General features: G+C 23.1%; 2 protein-coding genes across 3 annotated transcripts; one reads left to right on the top strand and one right to left on the bottom strand.

Annotated features, from left to right (window-relative positions):
• The first annotated feature begins 2414 nt into the window (after window positions 1–2414).
• Window positions 2415–7672, top strand: LOC122536743. Of its 2 annotated transcripts, XM_043669371.1 has the most exons (3): window positions 2415–2676; window positions 3141–3291; window positions 4087–7672. In XM_043669371.1, exons 2-3 carry the CDS (start codon window positions 3219–3221, stop codon window positions 6933–6935), a joined length of 2922 nt encoding a protein of 973 aa, XP_043525306.1. In that variant the 5' UTR covers window positions 2415–2676; window positions 3141–3218; the 3' UTR covers window positions 6936–7672. The 2 variants fall into 2 exon arrangements, with proteins under 2 accessions (XP_043525306.1, XP_043525307.1); XM_043669372.1 differs by lacking the exon at window positions 2415–2676 and having other exon boundaries at window positions 3156–3291; window positions 4070–7672.
• Window positions 7673–14418: 6746 nt separating this feature from the next.
• On the bottom strand, window positions 14419–15262 carry LOC122536748 (cysteine-rich PDZ-binding protein). Its single transcript, XM_043669377.1, has 2 exons — window positions 15023–15262; window positions 14419–14857 (listed from the first exon to the last, which is right to left on the bottom strand). The coding sequence occupies exon 2, from the start codon at window positions 14833–14835 to the stop codon at window positions 14533–14535; it is 303 nt and encodes a 100-aa protein (XP_043525312.1). The 5' UTR covers window positions 14836–14857; window positions 15023–15262; the 3' UTR covers window positions 14419–14532.
• Window positions 15263–16935: the final 1673 nt, after the last annotated feature.

The raw sequence follows: 16935 nt of genomic DNA, 5'->3' as shown, positions 1-16935 counted from the left end.
TTTTTTTTTTTTTTTTTTGTAATTCAAAAATGCACTTGGAAACAAACAGAATGGAATGTAATTTTATGCATAAACGTAGACGAGAATATTCTAAATGCAGTAAATAGGCGTAAATCCGTAGGATGATGTCACCGTTTGTAGTAACATAATTTACGCAATATATCTACCATAAATACCTTTAAAATGTTCAATATCTACTGTATTTCGTTACATAATTTTTCTTACATTAATTGTACAACTTGTTCTATGCGTAATATCATTTATACTGATATATAAGTCATTCGTCACGACATAAATTGAAATGTAATATTGATTAATATAGTATACTTAATAGAGTGTAATTAGTATAGTGTAATAATAGAATTTTGTGTTGTTCATATAATACGCATTTATATTTCTGTTTTTCCTTCAGAACCGTAAAACTTAACTTTCTTAATGCTTATTAAAATCTTCCTGCATAGAACAAATGAACATAAATGAACACAGATACCTTAAATAGTAACCAATATCAACAATTCACCGTAGCCAATATCACAGCAGTATCGAATAAACACATATTATTATGAAAATCATTATATCATATATATATATATATATATATTCACTATACACAGTGTCTTATGTTGAACGTTATAAACTGTTTTCTCTAAAAGCATTGTAGATATGAACTTGAAATTTTAACGTTAATGAAGCACTAACATTTTGGAGTATAAATAGATACAACGCTGAGTTTTTACAGAGTAAAATGAATACTATTCCTAAGTTTTTAAAAGGAATTAATTTTTCGTTATTATAGCTATTGTCAAACTTAACAACTTTTATTCAAAACGTTTCTTTTTATATAGTTAAAAAATTGTAGCGGTGAATATTCTTCTCGAAAGTAACTTTAAAAAGATATTTTCCATTCATTTCCAAGTGATTTATTACTTTATTTTTTTCTTTTCTTTATGTTTTTCTGCTAACAATATTCTTAAACCTAATATTCTTGAAGAACATATTTTTTTCTTATTATATTTTCTTTCGATCATACATACACAAAAAAATACGATTAGATTTTTATTACATTCAAATAAAAATACGTAAGCAAATAAAATTATATTAGATTTAATTTTTTTATTTTTATATAATTTCGAAGTTAAATCTTTTATATTTAAAATTAAATATTTCATATCGTTTCAAAATTAATTAATTTTTCAAAATTTATTCATTTATTCAATTGAAATTTTCTTTCCTTATCTTACATCTTCTTTTATCTTACATTTTAAGATAAAAATACAATTAAACATATTCCGAAACTGGGAGTCCATCAAAGTGGAAATTCCCTGTATAATGAATAAGGTAGAAAATTCATACGTTAAAGTACAAAAAATGATATAATACAGTAAATATATGCAGTAAAAAACAGAAAGAATCGAAAATTTGGAAACAATGAGAAAGCTAACAATTTGTATTATGCTAATGATAATTTATTTTTTATCTGAATTGCAGAACAATATGTAATTAAATTAATTTTTTTAATAAATAAAAATTGGAATTTAATTTAAAATCTATAAACGATAAACTTTACATTGAATTAATTTTTTTTCAAAAGAGAATTTTCATGTAAAAATTATTAAAAATTATTAAGATGATATTATTTTCTCTATTCTACCATTGTATTTTAGGTAATTAAATTGTATAATAATAATGTCTTTTTTAATTACAATGAAATCTTAATTTTTTTAATTTTAATAAAATTTTTAAAAATTTACAAATTAAAAGGGAAATATTTGACATTGAAACTTTATTTAATTTACTACAAAATTAATATTAATAAAAATAAATATTCTTCCAAATAAATTGTTTTTTTTTTATACAATGTAATGAAACGAACAAAGACTGATATAAAAAGCATCAATTGTTTAATATAAAAATTCATATAAAATGAATTTTAATTATGACATTATACTATACTATGTTTAATGTCATACAGAAGTCTTTGTCATAGTTGTATAAAAATTTTAACAAAAATATGAAATATTTGAAAGTAATTTTATATAATTTAATCTTAATTTTTCCATTACTAGTAAAAAATATATGTATTATATAATTAATGCGTCAAAATATTTTTAACACTAGAACTAGCCTACTAACTAGATTACTAGAGCCTAAAATTTCAAAACTTTACCCCTTTGAAGTAAAAAAACTAATGAAACTTTATACATTTTAAAAATCATTTAAATCTTTAAAAATACATCTGTTTTACATCTATAAAATTTCGAACAAAAATTATAAATTGGTTTGTTTCGACCACTTCGGTAATTCTAGTGTTAAAATCTAATGTATATGCAAATATACAGAAGAATATCGATAAGTAATAAACAAAATTTCTAAGGAAGATATTTATTTTTCATAATTCGAAATAATTTGATTAATAGTAATATGAAATGAATATTTCTAGGAAAACACTTAGTATTGGTAACAGATCCAGAAATTGTGGAAGAAGCCTATGCCTTTGATAATCCTTGTTTCAAAGATGTCACAATATCGTCAACTAACCGAACTCGAGAAGGAGCAGCATCTCTGACACCTGGAAATACCCCAGGTAAAGATTCTGTACGATGGTCTACCTCCTGGACTACCTCCTTAGGACTGAGCAACGACAAACGGAAAACTCTCGACGATTCGTACCTTGGAGTAAGTTTTATTTCTTTTTCTTCTTAATATAGTATGAAAATGATATTTATTACGAATCAAATCATAGCAATCTTTATTTATAATAAATAAATAGAGCAAGACTTGTGTTTTTATAAAGGAAGCTATAACGATCATAAAATATACATTTCATCATTCTAAACATAGAAAGTATTGTACATGGCTAAATTTGGTAAGTATACAGTTAATCTAGCCATCTTCGATACGTGCCCTTGCTATGTTCCTTCCTGAAGAGGAAGTCCATAGTATATGAATCGAATTACAAAACTAACTTTTACAAAATAAAAGTTCTAAGTGATAATTTTTTTTAATATAATATAAATAGAATATATAAATTGATAAAAGAATCTATAAAATGATTTATTGGTAGAAATAATAACGATAACATTGCAGTTATCAATAGTGTATTATTTTCAATTATGTAATCGCTAATTTCTTTTGTGCAGCCAAAAGCAACAAGGATCAATGTAGTTAGCTTAAAAAGTCGAGATTTCACTGGACTGGGATTTAATATTTGTGGTAATATGAGAGAAGGAATCTTTGTTAAAGATCTCTTACATCGTGGACCTGCATCAGAATCCGGTCGAATACATCCAGGTTAGTAATTTTTTTATATTTGAAAATTATCATACGAGAACCTTTACATATCATTAATAATAATAATCACTATCATTAATAATATATCAAAAACTAGAAATGATATTGAATAAGAAATATTTGTTTAATCTGTAAATTTCTTATTCATTTACTTTGTAGATATGTACTTTCTTTATTATATTATTTAATCTTTGAAATGCTACATTAACATGGATAACTTAGAAATTTAAATTGATTATTTATGTATAAATTAATAAAATTAGTTTTGTGTGATTATAATAATGATTATAACTTTAAATATTATCTCGTGTGCTTTTTTTAAATAATTTAAAGAATAATTAATTATATAATAAATATATATATATATATAATTAATATATATAATATATATTATTTAAATATAATTGTATTACATAGTGTTTAATAGAATTAAAAATATAGGATATCAGAATATTTCACTATAAACTTCCTAATAAAATTAGATTTATAAATATTATATTAAAAAATTTGTAACAAATACATAGAACGTGAAATAGAATATTCAAATATTTCACGTAATAATCTCTTTCTCGAACAAATTTAATAATATTTCAATAAATATTTATTTATTTTACTTATACATAATATCGATGTTTCTTTCACATTTTATTCATATTATAGTTTTTAATAATTTGTTTAATAAATTAGATCTATGTTTATACAATGTTACCATTCTCTTTTGTTTTTTATTTTATATTTCTACTAAATGCACATAAATAGTAAAGACTTCATTTTTTAGCATTATTGTGTTTACAGGGGATCGTATAGCCAGCATAAAAATCAGTTTTCGAAATATGGTTTACGAGGATGCTTTAACGATTTTAAGCTATGCTTCACCATATGACGTAAAACTTGAAGTAGAAAATGGCGGAATTGGATCAAAGCCAACCACTCTTTTGAAAAAAAGTGTTGGTCCTAGCGCAGCAAGAATTTGTCATCCCTTATACAGGAGTCAATCGATCCCAGAACTTTCACAATCAAAAAGTATTGCGAAAAGACTGTTCATAGTCGATCCAAATGATTCCATCAATTCTAATTACTCGACGATGAATTCGACTTTGAAGTCCACAAAGTCTACACCCAATAGTCAAACATTTAAAAAATGTCATGAAGAGTCCAAAAGCAATCACCATAAATTTGGTATTAAAGTTCTACCCTCTCTTGATGGAACTGTTCATCGCATTGAAAATCAAAATGAACATAACACGAATCTTGAAAGAAAACATTCGAAAAAACTCGATACAGAAAAACATTTGTCAAATATGAATAAAGCATTGACAATTAGTGACAAAAAGGAAGAAGCTCAACATCAACAAACTTCACAAATACTTCCAGCTCTTAAAGGAAAAAATGATACCTTCGAATCAGGTAGTGATACGTTAGATAAAAACAGCAAACTCAGTGATACATCGATTCATATTCCGTCAGAAGTACCGATGGAAGTCCATAATGCAGCTATGGCTGCTCGCAGAAATCGGAAAAATAACTCTGAACTACTAAATACTCCCAAAAATATAGAATCTATCGAGACAGATGATTTTAAAAGTCAACAGAAGAATAAGAGAAAAGCTCCACCACCGCCAAAAAGCAATAATTACGATATGGAATATATTTCTCCTATAAAGAAAGAGTCATCAATTACAAAAGAATGTAATTTAAGAAAAGATGAAATCAATAGCATTGCCGATTATACAGATTCTTTATCTGAATATATAAAAAAAGTACGCGAAACAGAAAGAATAGATCCATGTGTAGAAGAAAAAGTAGAAACTTTAATAATTGATGGAAGACATTCTGAATCTGACACCGACAGTGAAATTCAGAACAGTTTTACAACCATCGAATTGAATCCAGCTGATATCACAATTCATCGAACACCTATACCAGAGACAAATGACGATGAAGATGAAGAAGATGATGTGTACAGAAAAGCTGCAAGCTTAGGTGATCTATCAAAGTACGAATGCAGAACATCCGCAACACTTGAAAGAGCACAGAGTTTGGATATGACTGATACCGGCACAAAGAAACGTAAGGCACCTCTGCCACCAGAGGATATTAATGAATCTACAGAAGATTTAACTAAGCTTGATCAAATGGATACTTTCGATAGACGATTATTAAAAAAATCAAATGAATGGGGTAATTTAGAAGACGTTGTATGGCGTAAAAAACAGGATTCAGAAGATAAAAAATCAAAAGTTAGAAAAAAAAGCAACGGTTCGCTTGAACGATCTAAGTCTGCTATAGAAATTAAAATAAAAACTGAAACTTCTGATTCAAAAGAAATAAATCCTACAGATGATGAAACTAGCATTGAACTTTATAATCTTCCCTTAAGCAAAAGACTTACAGAAGAATTTATTCATGCAGAACGGATGTTCAATCCAGATGAGGATAATTCCTTGGTCAGAATTGTTAATGATGGAAACGTTATTAAAAGTCCGACAATTGAAGAAGTAGAATTACAGTTTAAAAAGAAAACATCATTACCTGAAGATTTTAGCAACGATAGTATGATCATGAATGAACAATTTTCGGATGATGAAAAAATAGCAAATAAAGATTTCGGGAAAGCTTTGAAACATTTTGAAACGTACGTTCAGAAACCAACATTTTCAGATTCGTCCAAACATGATTTATTTCGTTTCAAAAACTGGAAGGAAGATAGTTCAATAACACCGAATGAAATGATTTCATATACCGGTAAGAAAGCTGTCAATGAAGAACCAGTGACAAAAATTAATATTAAAAGAGGGTGTCAGGCATGCGATGAAAATTGTAATCGTCATGAAACTTGCAAGAAAAAATCTTTTTCTACGAAAAGATCATCTACTCCAATACCTCTACAAGACCATTCTTCGAATTCAGTGAGAGGTAATAGTTCTGATTCGATAACAATTAATGATGAAGAACCACCAAACTCGATATCTCAGACGCATGGATCGATGTTTAAAGACAAAGAAGGTAGAAACAAAACGTCGCCAATAAATTCGAAGACGCCGTCAAAACGAGTGGTTGAAGTTTCCATTAATCAAAGAATGGATCGAGAAAATGACGAAGACGAAGATGAATACGAATTTGGTTCTGGTGTAACTATAAATAACAAAAATTTATTTGATCGTGAGGATCGTCATAATATTAACAATATCAGTGTTTCAAGTGGTGAAAACAGTGAAGATAGCGGATTAGTTGGTGAGTCGATGGATTATAATTCACAAGACTTTGATAATCGGCCACCACTCCCAAATACGCCAATGCCACAAAAAATGACTTATATTACTGAAATCAAACTTTCTACTAATAGAGGAGAATTTCAAGAGGATGATAACGAAGGCAGTAAAACGCTTTCCACAATGGAAAATAAGGGTAAAAAATCGACCCAAAGTGAAATCAAAATGACTTCAAATGGAAAATCCATTTCCAATAAAAAGCCTCCTGTTCCACCTAGAAGAGCAGACATTACAAAATCTAGTAAAAAAGGAAATACTGAAAAGCAAGTTATTTATGTAACCGAATATAAATCTAATGAATCGAAAGAATTGGATAATTCAGAGGCGAGCCATGAAATCAAACAATTAGATAACTGGTCCGCAGAAACATGATCAGCAGATTATTTTAGGAAATAAAAGATAAGATCGACTATAAAGATGAAGTATTAGCGAATCATAAATAATCGATAATGTTTTCAGATCTTTTATATATAATTTTCAATCGTATCTCTCATATTGAAATTCAAATTAAAAGTAATAAATTAAAAGTAAAAAATGTAAATTGATGAAGCAATTGTAAACATTGCGAATTGAGCATCGTTTTCTTTCTCTTTACGAGAATAACATAAATATTATAATCTATGAAAATTTTAATACTATATACATCTAAACAATAATTAGAATATACTGTACTTAAAGTGCTTTACACGAAGAAATCAGACTTCGATTTATATGTACACGCGTGCATATTACATATAGTGCTCATCCTGAATAGATCTGCTCTTGAACTAGTCGAAGAAAATTTTATTTAGTATCTTCCTCAATTTTCTAAAAAGACTGGCTCTTATTTAAAAACATGATTTTTGATCATTTGATAAAAATGTTTATTGTTATAATTTTATTTATTTTACAACACAGCTCTTGTTTTAAAAATTACTACAATTAGAACTTGTATTATACATGAATTACATCTGTGTAAGTAGTACAGTATTAAAGAGTAGCGTACGTATCAAAAATCGTATGTATTTTGCCTGCGCTCTTTTAAACATCATTTATTACAACATTATGGTATATTTATAGAATGCTTTAAAATATTTTAAAACTTGACTAATAAAATTATCAATGCATTTGCAAATAAGTAATAAATATACAAACGAATATTATTTAAATTTAACATCAAATTTAATAAATTTAAAAACATGATATTCATAATATAATTATATAATTCATATAAAAAATATAATTAGTTAAATCAATTAAAATTAAATTCAAAATATATATTTTATGAAATAAACTTTAAAACACTGTAATTTATTAAATATTATCGTTATAAATACATAGCTTTTTTATTTACCATAATAATTGTATGCGCACGTTAAATCGCCATTAAACATTTACATATCTACATTATTAAACAAGCTCTAAGACAATAAATTAAAAACTAATGATACATGAAAATATTAAAATTATTGATATACGATTATTGATACGATTGTTGATATTATTATTGATTTCGCAATTTGATTAACACCAACTTTACGCGAGACAAAAACAAAATCATGAAGTTAGTGAACTTCTTTTAAATTTATAAAAATATAAATATTTACGGATATGGTTATATTACAATTTCTAACTTTTTTGTATTGTACTTTATATTAACAGGGTAACATGGGGCAAAGTAAAATTATAACAATAACTAAATGAAATGAAATAATATTGTTATCATGTATGAATATTATATAATATCTCTCATTATATTATTAATACACATTATCATTTTATATAAAAAATAAATTCAAATTTTTTAAATATAAAATGACAATTTCTTAAGAAATATAACTTTTAATTTCTTAATCTGTATTATATTAAAAGATATTTAATAAAAGCCAATAGTATAATTTACTTCAAAGTATACAAATACCTATATAATAATTTTAATGTCTTATTAATATTACATTTCAATGTTACAAATATTAAATATTATTGATAATAAAATCTTAATATTTTTTTTACAAAATATAAATGATATTTAATATTATTAATATTATAAAGTATATGTAAAAAAATATAGCATAACAATAAATGATGACAAAACCAATTATGAAGCTTTGTTTATACAAATATAACAATATGTTTGTATACGTTATTAAACATTAATTATTAATTAATTGTAAAAAAAAATGTCAAACAATATTTTATTATCAATTTTAACATTATTTTTACATATTGAATATTTTAACATATATAATTTTTAAAAATTCGTTATTTTATTTTACGGATAATAAGTAAACTTGTATATTTGTATTTTAATCATATGTTTTATTTTTTGTAGAAATCATGATTTTGATTCTTAATTCTTCGTACTCATATTTTCTTTACGCAAACAAATATTCATATAGACAAATTTACAGCAAAATAATTACCGCAAAAAAAAAAAAAGAAAGTGAAATGAAAAAGGTCATCTTTACCTCATGTTACTCATTATTTCGTTACAAAACATACATATACATACTATGATACATACATACTATGCAGAATTTTGCCTTGACTATTAATGTAGTAAATAGTTAAAGGTTTTATTTCATGTTATTAAATCCGTCCACCATATATTGAAAGTAGTTAAAAAAACAATGAAAAATAAGAAAATATTATATTATATTGTATATGTATATAGGAAAATTTCAAAATGGGTTATCGAATTCGACTACAATATTTAATGAATAATTAGTACTATTATTTTATTTTTTAATATTTTACATTTAATTATATATTTATAACTGATTAGTGAAATAAACAATGATTAATTTGATATAAGTATAATTATATAACAATATTATCTTTTACTGTTTGTACTTATTAATTTTGTTTATGTATATAAATTTCAAGGTAAAAAATGTGTCATGTTATTATCTCATCAATAGCTATTTCAAATGCTAGAACAATAATATAATTTTACATCTGAAAGTATCAGACATAATCCTAATTCATAATTGATTTCAACTCCAAATATAAAAAATTAATTTATTATAAAAAGAAGTATTTCAATCAATAGAATATATTCTTTCATATTGGTTTCATATTGACGATATAAGATGAAATTTCATATTGATTTTACAAATTAAATAAAATATAACAAATATGAATATGAAAATATACTTTCAAAAATACTTAGCAATAGTTTTACGTTTGAAATTTGAAAATGATTTAACATGTATAAGATTATGATTGATGTATAGGTGCTTTTTCTAGTCTGTTTATTCGGTAACCTGTTTTAGAACCCTATGTAGATTTCGATTATTTGTAAGGCTGTGTGCATACATGAATATTATAATTCGAAAAATAATTTCTTATAGAAACTAAATAAATAGATAAATTGTTTAATTTCGGGACAGAAATAGCAACAATTTGTTTTTTATGTCTTAAATTGATATTAGTAGTGATATTAACTATAACTAAATTTTACTTCTTTAAATAATCTTACGTGTAAATACAAAATCATATTTGTTAAAATAAGTCATTTAAGTCGTTTTTTTCAAAATTAAAGTGCAATTTTATTCTTCAAATAATATACAGGGTGTTTCGTAACTTGTGGGAGTCACTTCGGGAGCTGATTGTACGCCTAAAAATAATGAAAAAAAGTTATATAAATATATGTCCTATCTGTCTTCGTTTATGAGATATAATGAATTTTCTGTTTTAATTACTTTTACAAAAGATGCTCGAAATGACCACCTTGCATTTGAAGGCACCCCGCGTCTTGTGATTGATCTGATTACTCTCTCTATCATTCCTGGTGTTTCTCGAATTTGTAGGAAGCCTTACTCTATTCTATTTCAACATTTTCGATGTTGCGTATACAATAGATTTTAAATGTCCCCATAAATGAAAATCTAATGCGGTATGCGGTTTATGCATGATGGAGCTCCGCCGTATTTTAACCGAGTGGCTAGACAATTTTTAAATCAACACTTGGTCATCAACCAAATAAATGGTCGTGGAGGTTCTATTGCATAGCCTGCTCGTTCTCCGGATTTAAATCCACAAAACACCCTGTATATATATATATATAATTTTTTTATTAAAAAATGGAATGTACAGTTAAGAATGTTTTTTATTGTAAATAGAGGCCAGTTATAAATGCTTCATTATACATGATTCAATTTGAGACACAAATAATCAAAAACAAAAGATTTATTATAATTAAATTTACCTAAAAATTCTTACCATTACTAAAATTTAAATAATGATTAAATAAATAAAATTTTTTAAAATATTAGCAGTTAATTAAGCCAAATGTGCACATGTCAAATCCATCTAAAACTGAGTTACATGTTGAATCACTTAGAATTCTTTTTTATTGCTAGTATAAATTTATACCTAACAGAAAAGATGAGCTCAATTTCGAAAAATAATTATAAAAAATGTATTCAAAATGGGAAAATCCTTCATGGTATTTATCTGCTATAATATATAAATAGTATTCAAGGATATTTTATATTAATTCATAAATGATGCTGCTTAAAGATTCCTATTTTTTGTATATTATTATGTTTATGCATTGTTAACGTTATGTATTGTTAACGATTCTTATTATATAAGAATCTATCAGAATGAAGGATTTTATGAAACGTATTGTAATAAAATTATATAAATAAAAATTAATGAACAACAAACAAGCATATGTATACTAACAAAACGAATATAACAATTTTGAAAGTATATAACATACATACACAGAAACCAATTTTCTATACTTAAATCAATTTCTTATAAAGACATGAGATTTTTTTAATTCTCTGATGTATGTAAAATATTGTAAATATATATTCTTAATACCTATAATCTGATGTATTTTAATTCCTTAATTATATAATTAAGAAACCACTTTTCTCTCATGCTTAACAACAAAATTTAGTCAATTATAAATTATCTATATAAAATAACAAAATATTATTAAAAAAAATGTTATTGAATATTATAGAAGATATATTTTAAAATGTTTTTTTATTTCTTTTAGTTTAGTATTTTTTGCGTATTTTGTAAATCAAAAAACTATCAATAAGAATTTATCAAATTCGTAGCGCAAAGAAAAATTGTGAATTATCATTTGAATTTGCTTCAATATATTTATAAATTATTTATATTGCGAGAACTTTTTATCTTCTATGTTAAATGATGAAGAATCAACAATAAAAAAAAATTTTCTTCACTTAAAAATTACTTCTCATTAATATTAAAACACTTAACTGTGCTATAAATATGTTCAAAATACATATTTCGTTTTTAATAGTGCTTACAAATGTTTGCAAAACATATAATGCAAAACAATTACTCAAAAAAACTCTATAAATTGTAATCTATAAATAGAGGTCTGTTAAATTAAAATATTCTAAAAATTAAATATATATAAAAAAGAATATATTTTCGAATATTTTAAATATTTAAACAATCCAAAAATTTACTGCATTGACAAATAAAAATATATTGTAATATTTTGTATATGGACGAAATCATTTCCAATAATTAATAAAACATGATTTTTAAATGAAGAATATTTTTGTTTGATTCACTTCTCATCATTTAAAATAATAAATAAGAACTACATTATAAATAATAATTTATAGTAATATTATAATAATAAAATTCACATTAAAAAATATAAATGGAATCACAAGTAAGTATTCCACAAATCTATATTTCACAAATTTTCAATATCTCTATATTTAAACATAATATATCGAAAAATGTAGCATAGAAAAATATTAATCTACATTTTCTGTTCAATATTTAAATTTAATTTTAATGTACTTATTATTATAGATATACTTAAATTTCAAATATCTTAATAATAGATTAAAGACATACAAAAAACAAAAATTTTATAAAATATTTTTATAAATATGAAAACATATATCCATTTTATTGCAGAAAATATAAATTTATTATTTCTTCTTAATGCAATTTTAAAATTTTCATAATAGAATTATAGAATAAAAATAAATTTTTATAACTTGAAACTTTCTAAAAATATATAGTATATCTATTATTGAATTTGTTTTTATGAATTACAATTATGCAATAATAAATTACGTAATTATAAAAAAAATAATAAATGATGTTGAAAATTTTAAAACAAACAAAAAATTTTAGATAAAATAAATATACATTCCGCAAATGTAAATGTCTATCAGTATCTTGCATTTATCTTGATAATAATTATTTATAATGATTAAAAATTGAATAATAGATATGAAATTACATTACATAGTAATATACATTGAAATAATAATTTATATATTTATAATGAAATAAATGTATTTGTAACTAAATATTATAACTTCTAGAGTTTTATTACAAATTTATTTTATGAAATTTAACTAAGGTATCACTTACAACTTTAAATTTTATTCTTTGTTATTACTAGGAAATATTATTTTAAATATTAAATATGATTCAATATTATATGTAACATTATATCATAAAATAAATAAATTACTTAGGATATCCTCCATTGTAAAAATACAAGCAAAGGATAATTTTTTGTAATTAGATTAAAATAAATTGATTTTATTAGATAAAATTTTGTAACTAAAACTTCATTTTTGAAGAAAAAAATTTTAAATATTTGTCAAATACATATGTTTTGTGTTAACAATTATAAGCAGAGGTATCGTTATCTGCTTTCAAAATGAAATCATTTTGAACAAAAGAAATGGTTCAAGAACAAAATAAGAAAGACAAAAGTTTAGTTATGAAACTATGCTTAATATTTTCAAAATCAGTTTTCTTAAAGTTGGAGTTCTATACAAACATTTCATGCAATTTTATATATTTTTATATAAAAAAATCTAACTTTCTAATCAACTTTCTAATTATTATAATGGTTTGGATATCCTGATATTTTATCTGACAAAAGTAAGTTTATTATAAAATAATAAATAACATTCACCAGAATTTAAATAATTTTATCTAGATTTACATATTTATAATGCTGTTAAAGAAAAAGGTTACTACTTCACAATTCAAAGTTTATAACATACCATAAACTCTGTATATCAAAAATTATTCTAAGTTAATTTATTGTCCTAAAAACCTCAAATATACTTAATATATATCACAATGATATCAATAAATAATAAATTACTTACATATTCATTTTCAATAATATTAAGTAAACATATACATATAAATGCATGTTTTTGAATAATAAAGGCCGTTATTGTATAGAAAATTCATAAATTTATTTTTAAGAAAATATTACAATTTTGCAAATCTACAATTTTATTTTGTATAAAACATAATAACAATGTTTTTAAATAATTATAATCATCACAATTATAAATTTGTAATTGTTTGTTGTATAAAGTATAACATAATACACAAGAAACAATTAAATACTTAGAAATAAATTTATCAAAGATATGACGAATTCATATATTGTATATCATATATGTATTTTGAATCAATTTTTATATTTTAAATTATGTCTTAAAATAAACATGTTGCATACTAATTCAAGATTATAAATATTAATTTTATTCTTTCAATTTTTTTGATCAAAATTATTTGATAATGTATTTTTTGGAATGATCACCAATATTATTAATATTTATAAATGAAGAAGTGAAATTAGATTATCTGCTTGACTAACATACTTTGTACGTTCATATTTTTCTTTTTTCTATGATTACAAAATCCTTATAATTAATAAAATAAAATAAAATCAGACATATCTTTAATATTATAATAAAATAAAATAAGATAATAAAATAAAATCAGACATATCTTTGTTTCATCTATCCTTATTCTTTTTAAATAACAAAGTAATACTTTAGATTGTTTCTCAAGTATTAAGTTCTTTTCTATATAGTTATAATTTATATTTTAAAGGAAACTTAACTAGCTTACATCATTAAAATATTATAGGAATACACTTATTATCTTATGATTATCATAGTATAAATTTATACTATGATAAACGTAACAGATTTTATGTAGCAGACTGTTTATAGTTCTTTGTATTCAGTAATTTCTTACCACACATTGCACATATAGCTTTTTTATATGCGCACGATTGACAATAATGTGATCCAACTTGATGTACTTTCTGTCTACATATTCTGCAAGTCTCAAAAGTAGCAGTATAAGGGTTAAATCTTGCCTTTCCTGCAGAAAGTGCTTTATTTTCTCCAACTTTACGTCCTCCACTTTCTACTGTATTCCTGGCGCCATTTTTCCAAGGATCTGGAGTTATGACTTTTCCTAATTTTTTTTGACACTTTTCACAAACCATTTTGGAGCTTACAATTTCCGTTCTAAAATATAATAAGGTTATATTTAATCTTTATATCACATTCAAGTAGCAAAAAAAGTAATATATATAAAAAATATAATGATGCGTATAATAACAATTAGTATATGATTAAACATTAAACATATAAATTTTTGTTTTAATTTAAGTTAAAATATTTTCAGTTTACCTTTAATTTATCTTCCCTGATAATTAAATATTATTATTTTAATTATCAGGTAATTTAGTAATATTTTAAATGCTAATTAATTAATTAGCATTAGTTTCTTATTATAAGCGGTATTAACTCCAAAAAAAGAAAGAGGAAGAAATATCTAACCTAAATACACTGACTACTTGCAATCAACAGTTAACACATATAAATAGTATGTCTATAGGTTTAATTCACTAATAAGAGATGGCGCTTTTCTGATTCAGTTAATATCAATAAAAACCACATACTGCACATGTATACATATGTATGCCTATATGGGCAAGTAAAAACAAAATACAATGTAATGGTACTACATTTTTTAATATATTTACAAAAATATATGCAAGGAAAAAATTATTAAAAAATTATAAAAATGAATTAATATTTATAACTATAAGTAGCAATATCTTAAATATTTTAGATATATTTTAAATATCGTAATATCATCATTTGTATATTGGAGATACAAATAGCTTAAATCTATAAAAAAAACTATATGTATGTGCTCTGTTATTAAAACAGATAAATTTATTCTATTAATTTATTATGTTGAAATATTTTATTACAATTTATATTTTAAAAACTTAATTACACAAAATCATAAAAGTCAATACACAATGTTTAAAATTAAAATTTTAAGAATTTTTTGAAAAATTGTGATGGATATAATTTTTTCTTTTCCTTAAGATGACTCTGTAATTAATTTAAAATATGCATCACTTGTTTGAAGTAATATCATTATTTTTTGAACGAAATAATAATCTTTTTTTAAAAAGAATAAAATATAAAAACTTCTTGAATTAATTAAAAATCACTTGTTAATTCAATGGAAAAAAAATTGATTCCCCTTTTATTGATGATTCTAAATTGTAACATATGTATATAGTTCTGCAAGAACATGAAATAAGTGAAACATAGATTTCTAAATGCAAAGCAACAAAATGCTAATACTTACGTATATGCATAGATAATATATTTCTAATATATTATTATCTTTAAATTCTATATAAAAGAAACAAAATATATATTAATAAGCAAAAAATATATATTATTATATACATATCTATATATTTTCAAAATAAATAATGTATTTATTTTTATTGTTTAAAATATTTGTAATAATATTTTCACTAGCTAAATTTCATAACAATCAATAAATATGTAATGTTTACTTTTACTGCTGTCTATTTGATTTTTATAAACTTTTGTTTAGGTAACGTTCAAATAACGTATTACGCATATTATTTAGTATTTAGATTTTGTCTCTTTCATACTCAATTTAGTAATTGCTTACAACTATTTTAGAACAATACTAAGAATGTTATTTAAAATAGGAAAACCCCTATTTCAATTGCCTCAAGTATAGCAACTGTACTAATTTTATGTTAATTTTTTTGCTCTTAATTCATTTTAATTCTATTATCATTTTGAAAATATATTTATAGAAATAAAAATAGTAATTTATAAAGATATATATTTTTTATGTAATTTCTATGCAATTTCTACAAACAGAAGAAAAATCAATTATGCAAAAAAAAAAAACAATAATTTACCTAAAGGAGCATTTAACAATTATGAAAATATATGATTTATTACGATAATACTAAATTTTAATAATTAATTTTATATTTATACATTTGAAATTTATTTTACATACATATGTACGATTGAAATTTTTATATATTATATGAAGTTAGAAATAAATAAACTTATTATGTTCTGTTCCATATTTTTCTTTATATATAATGACATTCTTAATTATATTTTCGGCTTATTTTAAGTTTCTAATTTAACAGATTCAACTCAAAGCATCAACAACTTTCTGGATATAAAGAATTTTGCATATTCAGAACTGGCGCTGACTTTCAATAGTTTGATTAAAATCACAC

Source organism: Frieseomelitta varia, unplaced genomic scaffold, assembly GCF_011392965.1.
Source record: "Frieseomelitta varia isolate USP_RPSP 00005682 unplaced genomic scaffold, Fvar_1.2 scaffold_869, whole genome shotgun sequence".
Classification (NCBI taxonomy): domain Eukaryota; kingdom Metazoa; phylum Arthropoda; class Insecta; order Hymenoptera; family Apidae; genus Frieseomelitta; species Frieseomelitta varia.
The sequence above is the reverse complement of the archived record's forward strand: the minus strand, read 5'-3'. Positions and strand labels throughout refer to the sequence as shown.